The following is a 12438-nucleotide window of genomic DNA, read 5'->3' on the forward strand; positions in this document are numbered from 1 at the left end:
TTTTGCCATTCGGAGCCTATTCGGTATAAGTTTTGCTTATTTGTGAAGGCTGTATATGGTGACTTTAACTAGAGCTAGGGCGTTGATAGGGGATTATGGAATTGAGAATAATGGACAAAAAAATATAAATAATGGACCAAGAAATAAATAAAATAGCGAGAATATTGGTATTATAAAATATAAAGAGAAGAGGATAATTGGCAAAAAGTATAAAGAATAGAGAAATATGGCCTAAAATATCAAAGAATACAGAAATTAAGAACCCCGAATCCAGACCATCATACTAGTTGCCTTAATGAACGTTAGTTTGTCTCTGGGAGATTTTTATTGGTTATCATAGTGTCACTTCATTTCTATGTCTATTAATTAAGATGCGAGCTTTCATTATTTGACAACATATTACATATCACATTATAAAAAACTGCCATAGATTTCCGATAATTGTTTTGCATAAAACCACATTGGAGTCCATGTAAAAAAAAATTCAAATTGATCTCAGCTTCCCACACTATCCCATCATTACAGAAAAGTTAATAAACAAATTTCTACGGCAATAATTTTGTCCGCACAATGTGTAAAGGGGGGTTGGATAGCTGATGTCTACTGGAGAAAAAAATCAAGGTTGCTGTTCTTCTTCTTTTTTTTTTTTTAAAGATAGGTCTAAAGTTGGGGTAGGACACCCAACCCCACCCTTACCGAAAATGTATAAAATTTGTCTGCACTAGGTGCAAAGGGAAGGTAGGTAGCTGAGGTCTACAGTAGGAAAAATACAGGGTGTTGTTCTGCTTAGTGTTTTTTTCTAAAGTAGGTCTAAAGTTGAGGTCGGATACCTTACCCAACCCAACCGTTACAGTTAATAAAAAATATTCTGCGGCAATACTTTTATCTGCACTAGGTGAAAACGTAAGCTAGAGATCTATGGCCCACTTGATCAAAATTGCAAGTTAATGTATAGCACAGATTAATCTTTTTTAAGCTAATAAATAATTTCCTTGCCCACCATACTTTGAATACAAAAAGTAAACCTTTCGTCAAATCATAATTAAGCGGCTACTAGTTCAGATGTCGAATGTTTGTGTGGCAAAAAAAAAAGTTAATGCACGAGTGCAACTTTCTTTTCTTCTAATGCAGAACAATTATTATTTTTCATGAACTATTTGACAGGATGCCGAGAATATTGAAAGCTATTTCACACAATAGTGCAATTTTGTCATCATTTAAAAAAAAATCATAATTATTTACGATTCTATAAACCCACAAAAGTGTTTAAAATTTAAAATGTAAAGCGTGCAGCACGCTGTGTAATATATTGAAAGCGATTCGTATTGCCTTTATATAACTAATGAACCAGAAATGAAAATTCATTGAATAGTGTCTTTGGCTGCTTAGTTATTTATTAAAAACTGATGATATAGTGGTTATATATTAATAAAAAACATTTGAAGTACGTTTGAGTCTTATGCAACATTTTTTGTTTATATAAATATTTGAAAACTGGCTGTTACCGACTGACTGCTTGAGCCTGGTCTCACAAACTCCGCATTTTCATTACAGCCGATTGCATTGAGTGTGTAGACAAACGTAATATCTTTGGTTAGCTTGCTTGTAGCTGAACCGTGAAGAAATTATTAGGTAAGGTATACTACCCTCCTGTAGAAGTAGCCTAGTTATACAGACAGATTGATTGGTTATCTGTCGGACTAGTCTACTCTTAAAAGAGGGTAGTTTACCTAACCTAATAATCCAAGCAAGCTAACCAAGGATACTACCTTTGCAAACACACTCAATGCAATCGGCTGTAACGCTTTACATTACAGGTTGCAACACCTTGCCAAATTATTGGGTTCCAATAAACGTTTGGAAAATTATTGTAATCAGACGGCTTGGGTGACCCTGATTAACCCGAACGACATAGAAGTTCGGGTTAAAGGGTCACACGAGCCGTGCAGATTAAATCCAATATACCGATTTGATTGGCCAATAACTGTTTTAACACATGACGCCATCAATTTACGTGAACGTTTTAGAAATATGCAAAAGATATTCCGCGATCCACTGCTCCTAGTAAAGTTTCTTGTAGAGAAAAGAAAGGTGAAAACACGCCTTGATGTAGTAAGAGGTTGGTAAGTTTTGAATAATTATGTTTTTTTTTTTTATATTTAGGATTCTTCCCAAATTGTTACATTATTTGCGATTTAATTGTAAATTTTTTCTATCGTTTCTGTTAAATCTATTCATACTTTTTGTTTTGCAATCATTGACGATTAATACTCAGAGATATTGTACTTTCAAATCGGTGTTATTGATTAAAGATTAATTGCTTTTCTTTCCTTAATAATATGCTTAGAGGAAGATGAACCGAGGAAGATGTTAGTACATAAATTTAAAATGTTAAATAAACAGACACAACGATTCTCTTTCCAATCTTTAACCCCGACCCCAAATTTAAATTCGATACCCAAATAGTCCCTTTATAGGAATAAATATGCCAAAAATCGTAATGAATTTCATTGAGTCTAAAACTTATTCAAATCAGATTTCGTTTATTTGAATATTCTTAAGTACATGATTTCTTTTTGGCAATTACAGAAAATCGTTATTATCTGTTCTGACTTTAAAACACTGATTCAAGCATTACATTGTGTACTATTGTAGCCGACTATACCGTATGTTTTTTCTCATTGTTGAAGGTTATATGGTTGCCTATATATAATTGCTTACATCCACTACGTTTGAAATTTGGGGGATAGTTGACTCATTTGCAATCATACCACATCTCCTTATTAAAAAGTTGAGAAGGGGGTGGGGGGGGGGACTTGTATTTCTTTGGAAAGTTTAACTGTTTTCCTCTCAGGTCACCAAGTTTAAATTGGATATTTTGACATTTTGCTGTGCTCTTGGATTTGTGTTAAGAGCCCCCCAGAGCTCCTGGTCTGTTGGTGGGTAAGCTTTGGATGTCTTTTTGAATATTGCATACGGTGATTTGGTGATGTCTTCATACCATGCATTGTCCCATTACTTTATATAGACAGCTTATCAGTCATCCTGATCTACCAAAATAGCTCTCCTGGGAGCTTATTCACAAAGCATCCGTTAGCTAACGGACCCGTTAACATTTCCGTTAAATTTCCGCTAATTTTATTTCGTATTCATAAAGCCTCCGTTAATTACCGCACCCGTTAACGTCTCCGTTAAATGTTCCGTTAAACCCAATAACTAACGGGTACGTCAACGTATCTGTCAAACGAGCACTATGCATATGCATACGGATTATTTCAATCAAATCTCAGCGAAGAGCCACCATAAAATATGCTACTTGTAGAAAATTCAATATTGATTAGGGGAAAAACGCAAGCGTTAGCAATTTCCTTTGTTATGAATAAAGCAAAACTGTTAGCTGAATGGCAATTCGTCAAGACCCTAACAATTATTTTTCACCCGTTAGGCAAACTGTGTTTACTTTTTTTTTCTCTAACCCCTTGCTCTAATCATTGATCAAATGAATTACAATTCTATTTCTGTTTACAGTAATAGAATATATGATTGGTAATAATTTTTGATATTTAATACACGAATTGTCACTTAACGGTGTACCTGAGACATACTTTGTGTGTGTGTGTGTGTTCCCCCCACCCCACCCCCTTATGACAACGAAATTGTCTATGTGACGAAATTCGTATCGAGTGAAATTTATCTTTCGCTCAGGGAAACGTTTTCTTTAATGACCAAACTTTGTCTTGAAAGTAATATAGTTATAAGGCTTTCTATCAGTACAGCCGTCCATTTGGCGACCCCACTGATCCTCGTAGTACTGATACAGAATGTGAGAAATCAAAAACGAAAAACGAAAACATTTTTGTTTTTCATTTTGGTTTTCGAGAAATCAAAAACGAAAAATGAAAACACTCTCGTTTTTCATTTTGGTTTTCAAGAAATCAAAAAACGAAAAATGAAAACACTCTCGTTTTTTGTTTTTTGTTTTTGATGTTTCAAAACGAAAAACAAATGGACGCAAATATACACGGACCTATCTCCTCTCAAAAGTATATACATGTAATTTGTTTATTGCAATCAATACTCCTTTAATTGATATTACGGAACATATAGTGCACAATTCAGTTGAAGAGAAAACAATTACGCATTGTTTCGAACTATAACCTCATTGGCCAATTAACTTAGGCGGAAGTCCATGTGATTCTGTCTCATTTGTTTAATATCCACTGAAGAGAGCGGACCGTGTCCTGACTGCTCAGGCCAAGTTGGCAACATACTTCATAGGAAAGGTATATATTTTTTATTTTAAATGGCAAGAGGCCATATGATATAAGAATGACAAGAGGTCATGTAATTTGAGAATAGCAATAGATATAATACATTTTTAAATGGGCAAGAGGCCATGAGATATGATACTGGAAAAATGGCGAGGGCCAAGGAGATGGTTTGATTTATTTGGAGATGGTAATATTTATTTTTTGATAAAGCAAGAGGTTTTGAGATATAATTGAAGAATAATGACAAGGGTTATAAGGTATAATTTGAAAAAATAACCAGGGCCAAGGAGATATAATAAATTTTAGATTGGCCGGAAAGTCCGACACCACGAGGTCGAGTGCGAAATAAATTATATCTATAGGACCAATGTTTTTTTTTTTTTTAACATTTGTATTGTATTTATATTCTAAACTGGTTGATAAGATATGTTCATTTCATAGTTTCTCACAAAATTTAATGAGGTATAAAGATTTTCAACAATCCCGTCGTGGCGAAAGGTGCGCTCGACACGTGTTATCATAGATTTTATAAGATTTGATTTATATAATCAAATGATAGACACTTTTAAAAATGTTGTTTGTTTCTTTAAGATTATAATGATAAATAACATTTGCCTATGTTCGTTTATTATGTGTGGTACTTCAGATAGTTTTTAAAAAATGCCAAAAGGGGATTTCCCTCAACAGGTGCGCAAGGTCATTTGATGTCTAGACTAGTGTGTAGAGTTGTGTATTTATTTTCAGATGGTTTTACCCACGTGTTTGAAACGGAGGCACTCATTAAAAGGGGTACGGTTAGTGGCAGCTATTAAGAGAATAAGAGGAGGACAACCACAGGGCTTAAAGGAGTTTGCCCGTTTTCAAAAGGACAACAAATTGGATAATTTATCCATGGATGATCTGAGGCAACAGGTTTGTAGTACTATTAATCATTTCATTGTTTGACTTGATTTATCTTGCTACTATTTTAAAACCATTTATAGACAATCATATGCAAGTCAAGTGTTTTGTAATACATTATAAATAAACCAGTTTTATTTAAATTTAGCAAGGTTACTAGTACAAGAAGTAAAACAAAAGCTCTGTTGAGTTTTTTTTTTTTTTTTTTTTTTTTTTTTTTTGTTTTAAATTATTGATCAGGTTCTGGATTTAACTGGTGCAGAACTACAAGATTTACTTCAATTTGCCAATAGAGATAATACAGTTGAAGAAGCCAGGTGGGCCACACATTGTTTGATACTGTATGCAAATGAATATGGGCAACCTAGTGGACAAGATTTAACCCAGTCACAAGATCAAGTAAGTAATTTCTAGTCCTGCACTTTGAATGTAATGTCTTGGCTGGCAGATAAAATTAAATCTATTGAATTTTATATATACAATTCTGCACATTGACTAGGATGACAAGCTTAGAAGACAAATCAATGATCGCACTAGAGAATTTCTAAAATTGTATGCCAATGAGATAATAACCTAAGAAGTAATTGGACAATGCCATCATTTATGGTCTTTGTGTGGCCTTCACTTATGAGCAACAAATTGTACCACATAACGAGCATATAAAAATATAAAAATTGTCTTGTTGGTTAATACATAATTACTTGTCTTACTGTGACGTAATCCATACTGGTTGAATCCAAGTATATGTTTATTCATATTTATAAATGAAAATATTGACAACACTGTGGTAATTTACATAGAATTTTGATATTAATAGTGATTCACTGGCATTGACTGGTGTTATGTAATGTGTGTTAATAATGATACCGGTTTTGTTTCTGTTTTTAAGACCGATTTTGTTTTCTGTTTTTAAGACTCCCACTACTAGTGCTAATCCTGTCAATGTGCAGATGAGTGGTGACATTGTGCAGAGTAGTGGTGACAACAACAACAATGGGACAAATAAAAGGAAGATGGACGATTTGGAAGACAGGATTGCTAACTTAGAGAATACTACAAAAGAAGAAGTTGTTAAGAACTTAAAGGAGAAGGTGAGGACACTTTGTCTGCAAGATAATCCTAGTGATTCACTCATATTACTTACTCTGGAGGAACTTGCTAAAGCTGCAAGACGGGTTAATCATGATGATGCCGATACCTTTGAAGAGTTAACACGTCAGGCAAACCGACATCAATTAAAATTAGATATCTCTTCTTTGTGTTTGTCCGTACTGGGTGGTAAGGTTGCGGATGCAATCACAAAAGCTGTGTCGAAGTGTTTAAAGGAAAAGCAACCTGAAAAGGATACTACTCCAAAACCTGAAGATTCGCCATTGCATAATTTATACCCGCAATACCAGGCTCCTTGTATGTATCCATACAATGCTATGCCTTACTTGCAACCGCCATATCCAGGTGGCTTTAATAATAATTATAGGGGTAGACCCCGAAATTCTGGAAATTTTGGAAATTCTGGAATACGTCAGAGAGGTGCTTGTCTGTTTTGCGAGAGTACAAGTCATCAGATAAGAGACTGTGAAAAAATGAAGGCTGCAAAGGGAAAATAATGTTTTTCGTATATTTGTATGTTCAATTAATTGGGGAATTTTAATTTATTGTGAAATATTTTGTTTTTTATTTTATTTTATTTTTCTCTATTTGAAATGTCTTCATTTACAATTCAAGGGTCACTGATACCCTAGTGGTTCTACATGTTCCACGTGGATTGTAGGTGAAGGGGTTTCTCCTTAAAGTGCTCTTATGTTGGTTCTTGGATATAGAGAGAGTTTTATTTTCTCTTCAGAATAGTAATACATTGGGAAGTTTAAATTCATTCAACATTCATGTTCCAGAATGGGAAATGGAAAGTGGTTTTAATCCCGAAAAGGTACAAGTACGCCAAGAACCAGCATGGGTAACACTTGGAGGTGAAACTCCTTCACTTACAACACACGTTCCTTCGGCTGAAGAAGTTCTGAATGGTGCATGTGGTGTTCATTTTGATAGTGGGACTTTTCCTTTGCGTGATCCTGATCTTTTTCTAAGCGGTCAGATTCATCACCATTTGTCTAACTGGAAAGATATTCTAGTAGGGACAGATGATAAAGATATACTAAAATGGCTTATAAATGGGGTTGATGCTACAGATTTTTTCAGATACTTTAAAGGAAATTTTAAGGGTCGTTTCTATGATTCGGATATCCCTCCAAATCAATATTTTCAAAATTCAAAAATTTGTAAGCAACATGTTGATTTTATTTCAAAAGAATTATGCGAGAAAATTGCTATGGGTTCAGTTAAGCTGTTGGGAGCAGTTGGTGAATGTGAACCCCCTAGAATAGTAATGCCACTTACAGTAGAACCCAGCAAGCCACGTTTATGCCATGATGAACGTTTTTTAAATTTGTGGGTGAAAGATTTACCATTTCATCTTGAAACTTTGAAAGATATTCCTAGATTAGTACAGAAAGATGCATTAATGGTAACATATGATGAAAAGTCAGGTTATGACCATGTTAAACTTAGTCAACATTCATTTACATATTTTGGTATTCAGTTTGGGGGATTTTACATGACTTACACAACATTGCCCTTTGGTTGGAAAGCAAGCCCATTCATATACCAGTCAATAGGGATGTGTGTAACATCATATTTAAGAAAATTAAATGTACTGAATACATTATATATTGATGATAGGTTTTCAGTAACTCGAGGGGGCCCATTGCAGTCTAGTGAGGAGAAAGAGTTCGAAGGTAGGAGGTTGGTTTATGTTATGCTGGAGGTTTTGACAAGGTTAGGGTATACTCTTTCGCTTAAGAAGTGTTCATTGGTTCCAGAATTTTGTAAGAAATTTCTTGGTTTTTTCGTTGATTCGGAAAAGCAAGCATTTATTTTACCAGAGGATAAGCGGAAAAAATTTATTGAGTTGCGTGAATTTATTTTGTCTTCTAAGGAGGTAGACTTGAGAACTTTACAAAGGTTTTCTGGAAAGTGTATTAGTATGCAATTAGCTGTACCTGGCTGTAAGCTTTTTTGCAGGGAGGTGAATGCTGCTATTTCTGTTTGTACTAAATGTAGTAGGCCTGTTAGGGTATTTGGACCTCTTAAAGAGGAGATTGAATATTGGAAATTTTTGGACAAATGGGAAGGCTTCTCAAAATGGAGACCAGAATTTCATAATAAGATTGACATGGTTACAGACTCTTCAGGTTATAGATATGGGGCACTTGTGAATTTAGGTGACAACCATTTGACTATGGGTGATTATTGGTTGGCTGATGATACTAGACCTATTCATGAAAAGGAGGCTGAAGCCATTTTGAAGGCATTGCAATCTTTGGGAAAATCTTTATTCGACTCTCGGGTTGATGTATTAACTGATAGCATGGCGGTAATAGGAGCCTGGAATAGTCAAGGGAGCAAATGTCCGGCCTTGAATTGTATTATGAAGGATATATTTCAGTTGGTCGCTGGGCAAAATGTTGATTTGCATCTAAGTTTTGTTCCATCTGAACTGAATAAGGCTGATGGTCCTTCTAGAATTTTGAACACGGCTGATACTATGTTGAGTAATGCTTCATGGGTTTTAGTTGATTCTCGATTTGGTCCACATACTGTTGATCTTATGTCTTTAGACTCGAATGTAATGCAATCAGTAGACAGTAGGCCACTTAGACATTTTACCCCATGGTTAACACCAGAAACCTCTGGTGTTAATGTGTTTTCCCAAGATTTAAAGGCAGAATCTAATATGTATGTATATCCACCCTATGTATTGATTTTTCCTTTGCTATGTTTTTTGAAGGAACAGTCAGTTTCTTGCACAGTTGTGGTACCTGAACTTTATCCAGTTCCTATGTGGTGGCCAATGTTGACTAGTTGTTCATCAACCTCCATTCTTCTAGGAGCTAGGGGTCAAAAAGGGGTTGTCAAAGCACCTTCAAGGAAAGGCTTTGTTGTTGATGAATTTGGTTTAAGATGGCCATTGTGGGCATTCAGAGTTTCTTTTTCTTGATCTTATTTTTGTTTATATTTCATGTGAAGTAATACATCTGTAATACGGATATTTCAAGTGAACTTAAAATGAATTGAATGTTTTTGTATAATTTTAATGTACCAGTGTTGCTAATCTTTTTATTTATGAAAAATATGTATATTGTTATTGGGTAATGCATGTGCATTGTATTTCTTTTGAGGTTATAAGTCCTATTAAGATATTTTCAATTTTTAATTGTTAAATTTTTTGTCATTGACCTAAAAATGGACCTTATATTTGTCATTGCAGATAAATAGTGACATTGATTTGGAAAAAATTGAGGGAAGAATGGACGAGTTAGATAAACGAATAACTTGTTCATCAGGTCACAAGAGGAAGAAAAGTTTTCAAGGTTCTTTTCTCCAATTTCTCCAAGATTTAGATTGCAAACATTTGTCAGTTTGTACACCTGATGATATTCGAAGATTTTTAATTTGGAAGGATTTTTCTGGAAAAACTACTATTCACGGTGTTCATTGCAAACATTTAGGCCAAAAGGGGGAGTTTGACTGTTTTTGTCCAAAACGACTGGCTTCCGGTACAGTTGAAGGGGTGATTAATCAATTGGTTAATATATTTGATGATAATGGCTTTGGGAGATATTGGGACATTTTTTCTAAGTCTGGTAACCCTGCTTGTGCCCCCATAGTAAAAGAATATCTTAAACTAATCAGGGAAGAACAAGCCAGTGCACATGTATTGCCAAAACAAGCTAAGCCTATATTTTTATCAAAAATTAAGGCAATGTGTTCATACATTGATAGGGAAATTAAAAGCCCTGGTCTGTCATTACGGGAGAGGTATATTCTGTATAGAGATAGAGCTTGGATGAAACTACAATTTTTTGCAGGTGATAGGGCTAGTGACCTTTCTTTAGTTGTTGCTCAGGAGGTAAAAGTATTAAATGATAATAGTGGCTTGGTTTTTCAACATACGTTTGGAAAGACACTCCGAGGTGATAAGGGAAAGAGTAATACATTTGTTATTAAAAAGTGTGATGACTTGTCTATTTGTCCTGTACAAGGTCTGCTTGATTATGTTAATTTTTGCCAAGTCAGTACAGTTGATATGTCAGTAGGTTATTTGTTCAGAATAGTTTCTGAAAAAGGCAGAGTGTTGGATAAGGCTGTCAATTACTCTGTCATGTATGAGAGATTGCGTTATTACTTATCACTGTTGGGAATTTATGAAGGAGAAACCCCCCATAGCTTTCGATCAGGTTGTGCAGTTACCATGGCTTTATCAGGGGCAGCTGAAAATGTAGACCAGGCAATGAAACATATTGGTTGGTTTGGCAGAACAAGTGCCGAGTACTATAGTAGAATTCATACATTAGTTGATGCAGGCAGTATTGCATTGAGATTATCTCAGGTTGCAAATGGGTCTGAAAATATTGAAACTGTATTTAAAGAACAAGCTGACTATTCTAGTTTAGTTCATGTTTTTAACAAAGAGTAAAAGTAATCTTAATTGTGATCTAGCCCTAAGATTGAGGAAGTTTAATGAAGTATTTGCACCATATTCATTGTACTTGCATTGGTAATTAAAATGTTTTCATCGTAACTATCATTTTGATAAGTTTTATTTGAATAATTGAAATTGCACAAGTTATTATTGTTAAATTTATAAAATACCCATGCATACATTTTGTGAATCTAAGAGCAATGTATAATTATGTTATCTGTACAACACTTGTTATGTAATAAATAATATTAAGAAAGAAGATATGTTTTATTTTGAGTTTTGGGAAGAGGCATTATACTGTATTTGAGATTTTGGGTTTCATCTTCAGGAAGTCTGTAGAGTTTCTGCTACCCATAACTTAATGGAACTGTAGCAAGAAGATATTGGACACTGAGGATATGGTCATAACCTCATTGGCCAATTAACTTAGGCGGAAGTCCATGTGATTCTGTCTCATTTGTTTAATATCCACTCAATGAGGAGGCAAACGTTTGACAGAATAGGCAACGTTTGTACTGTAATGTATGTTTATAGCCTGCAAGTGAAGTTATTTTAATCCCACCTCATCCCACCCATTGTCTGTTTATAGTCGTGTGGTACCAAAATGTGATATACAGGATTGTATGTGAAATGTTGAGTTATTTTTGTTTTTAATTTATTCAATGCAGAGGCACCACAAGTCCTTCTAGTCTTTGATGTTTATTGTCCATCATAATAGGAGTTGAACAATAGACATGATAGAAATCATGACACCTAATTGCTAATTTCATGACATAGACTTGATTGGTTTTGTTATACTGAGTCATTTGGATTGTTGTTTGCTTAAAAGTTAAGCATTGTCTTGTTTAGAATCTATAGGAAAGGTATATCCCCATTTTGGTACTCTAGGAGTGTTCGATATCATCTCACACCAGTTCCCTGCAGAGTTTCTGCTACCCATAACTTAATGGAACTGTAGCAAGAAGATATTGGACACTGAGGATATGGTCATAACATTATTTTTCTTTCTCCCGACACGAGGTTAACTATTAAAACCAGTCCTTAATACATTGGTAACTAGTGATAGTTTCATTTTAATATATTCGGAGATAATTACCAATAAATATTTTTTTCTCAACCATTAACAATTTATTTTCCAAACGCAAATAAACTGATAAAAAATCGTGCGTTACAAAGATATTGGAATGAATATTATAACACTAAAATAGTGTGTCGTGCGATATAAGTTGTAAAAAATGTTTTTTTCATTGCCATATAATGAATTATTAAAACGCTTTTATTAATATGAGCAGATGCGATGTTATGATCAATTGTAATGACTGATATTCGTGTTATTTTTTGTAACTGATCAATTTTGCAAATTGCAAACACATATCATTGATCATCTGCAGTTTGAAAGAGATAGTAACTTATGAAAAATGTAATCACTCATACTCATTTGTATCACTGTTCACACCCTTAACACCAGCTAGTAGTTCCATAAAAGAAACAGCAGTATATCGATCTTCAAAAGTCGTAAATCCAACAAATCAAGGTCACAAACTAAACCGAAGAAAACACATCAACTATAACAGGAAAATAAGAACACAAGAGGAACACTAATTTTAAAGTGTATAAAAAAAAGCGCCAACATACATTGAAACGAACTATTTTATAACAACTTCCAGATTCATGACTTAGTACAGGACATTTTTAGAAAAACATGTTGGGTTAAACCTGGTTTAATGG

The 12438-nt window shown here is 34.3% G+C and overlaps 2 protein-coding genes across 2 annotated transcripts; both read left to right on the forward strand.

The window, feature by feature from the left end:
• The first annotated feature begins 4158 nt into the window (after positions 1 to 4158).
• On the forward strand, positions 4159 to 8459 carry LOC143044555 (uncharacterized). Its single transcript, XM_076216619.1, has 4 exons — positions 4159 to 4283; positions 5016 to 5183; positions 5412 to 5570; positions 6086 to 8459. The coding sequence occupies exons 2-4, from the start codon at positions 5016 to 5018 to the stop codon at positions 6776 to 6778; spliced, it is 1020 nt and encodes a 339-aa protein (XP_076072734.1). The 5' UTR covers positions 4159 to 4283; the 3' UTR covers positions 6779 to 8459.
• A 146-nt stretch (positions 8460 to 8605) lies between these two features.
• On the forward strand, positions 8606 to 10969 carry LOC143044554 (uncharacterized). The gene has a single exon (XM_076216616.1). The coding sequence runs from the start codon at positions 9535 to 9537 to the stop codon at positions 10702 to 10704; it is 1170 nt and encodes a 389-aa protein (XP_076072731.1). The 5' UTR covers positions 8606 to 9534; the 3' UTR covers positions 10705 to 10969.
• The last annotated feature ends 1469 nt before the right edge of the window (positions 10970 to 12438 follow it).

The sequence above is a fragment of the Mytilus galloprovincialis genome, chromosome 9 (assembly GCF_965363235.1).
Source record: "Mytilus galloprovincialis chromosome 9, xbMytGall1.hap1.1, whole genome shotgun sequence".
Classification (NCBI taxonomy): domain Eukaryota; kingdom Metazoa; phylum Mollusca; class Bivalvia; order Mytilida; family Mytilidae; genus Mytilus; species Mytilus galloprovincialis.

Bases quoted from the DNA above. Each gene is read 5' to 3' on its own strand.
- LOC143044555 (XM_076216619.1), top strand. From the start codon at position 5,016: ATGGTTTTACCCACGTGTTTGAAACGGAGGCACTCATTAAAAGGGGTA. The intron at 5,184-5,411 runs GTTTGTAGTACT...ATTATTGATCAG, and splicing joins TGGATGATCTGAGGCAACAG to GTTCTGGATTTAACTGGTGC. The intron at 5,571-6,085 runs GTAAGTAATTTC...TCTGTTTTTAAG, and splicing joins TAACCCAGTCACAAGATCAA to ACTCCCACTACTAGTGCTAA.
- LOC143044554 (XM_076216616.1), top strand. From the start codon at position 9,535: ATGGACGAGTTAGATAAACGAATAACTTGTTCATCAGGTCACAAGAGG.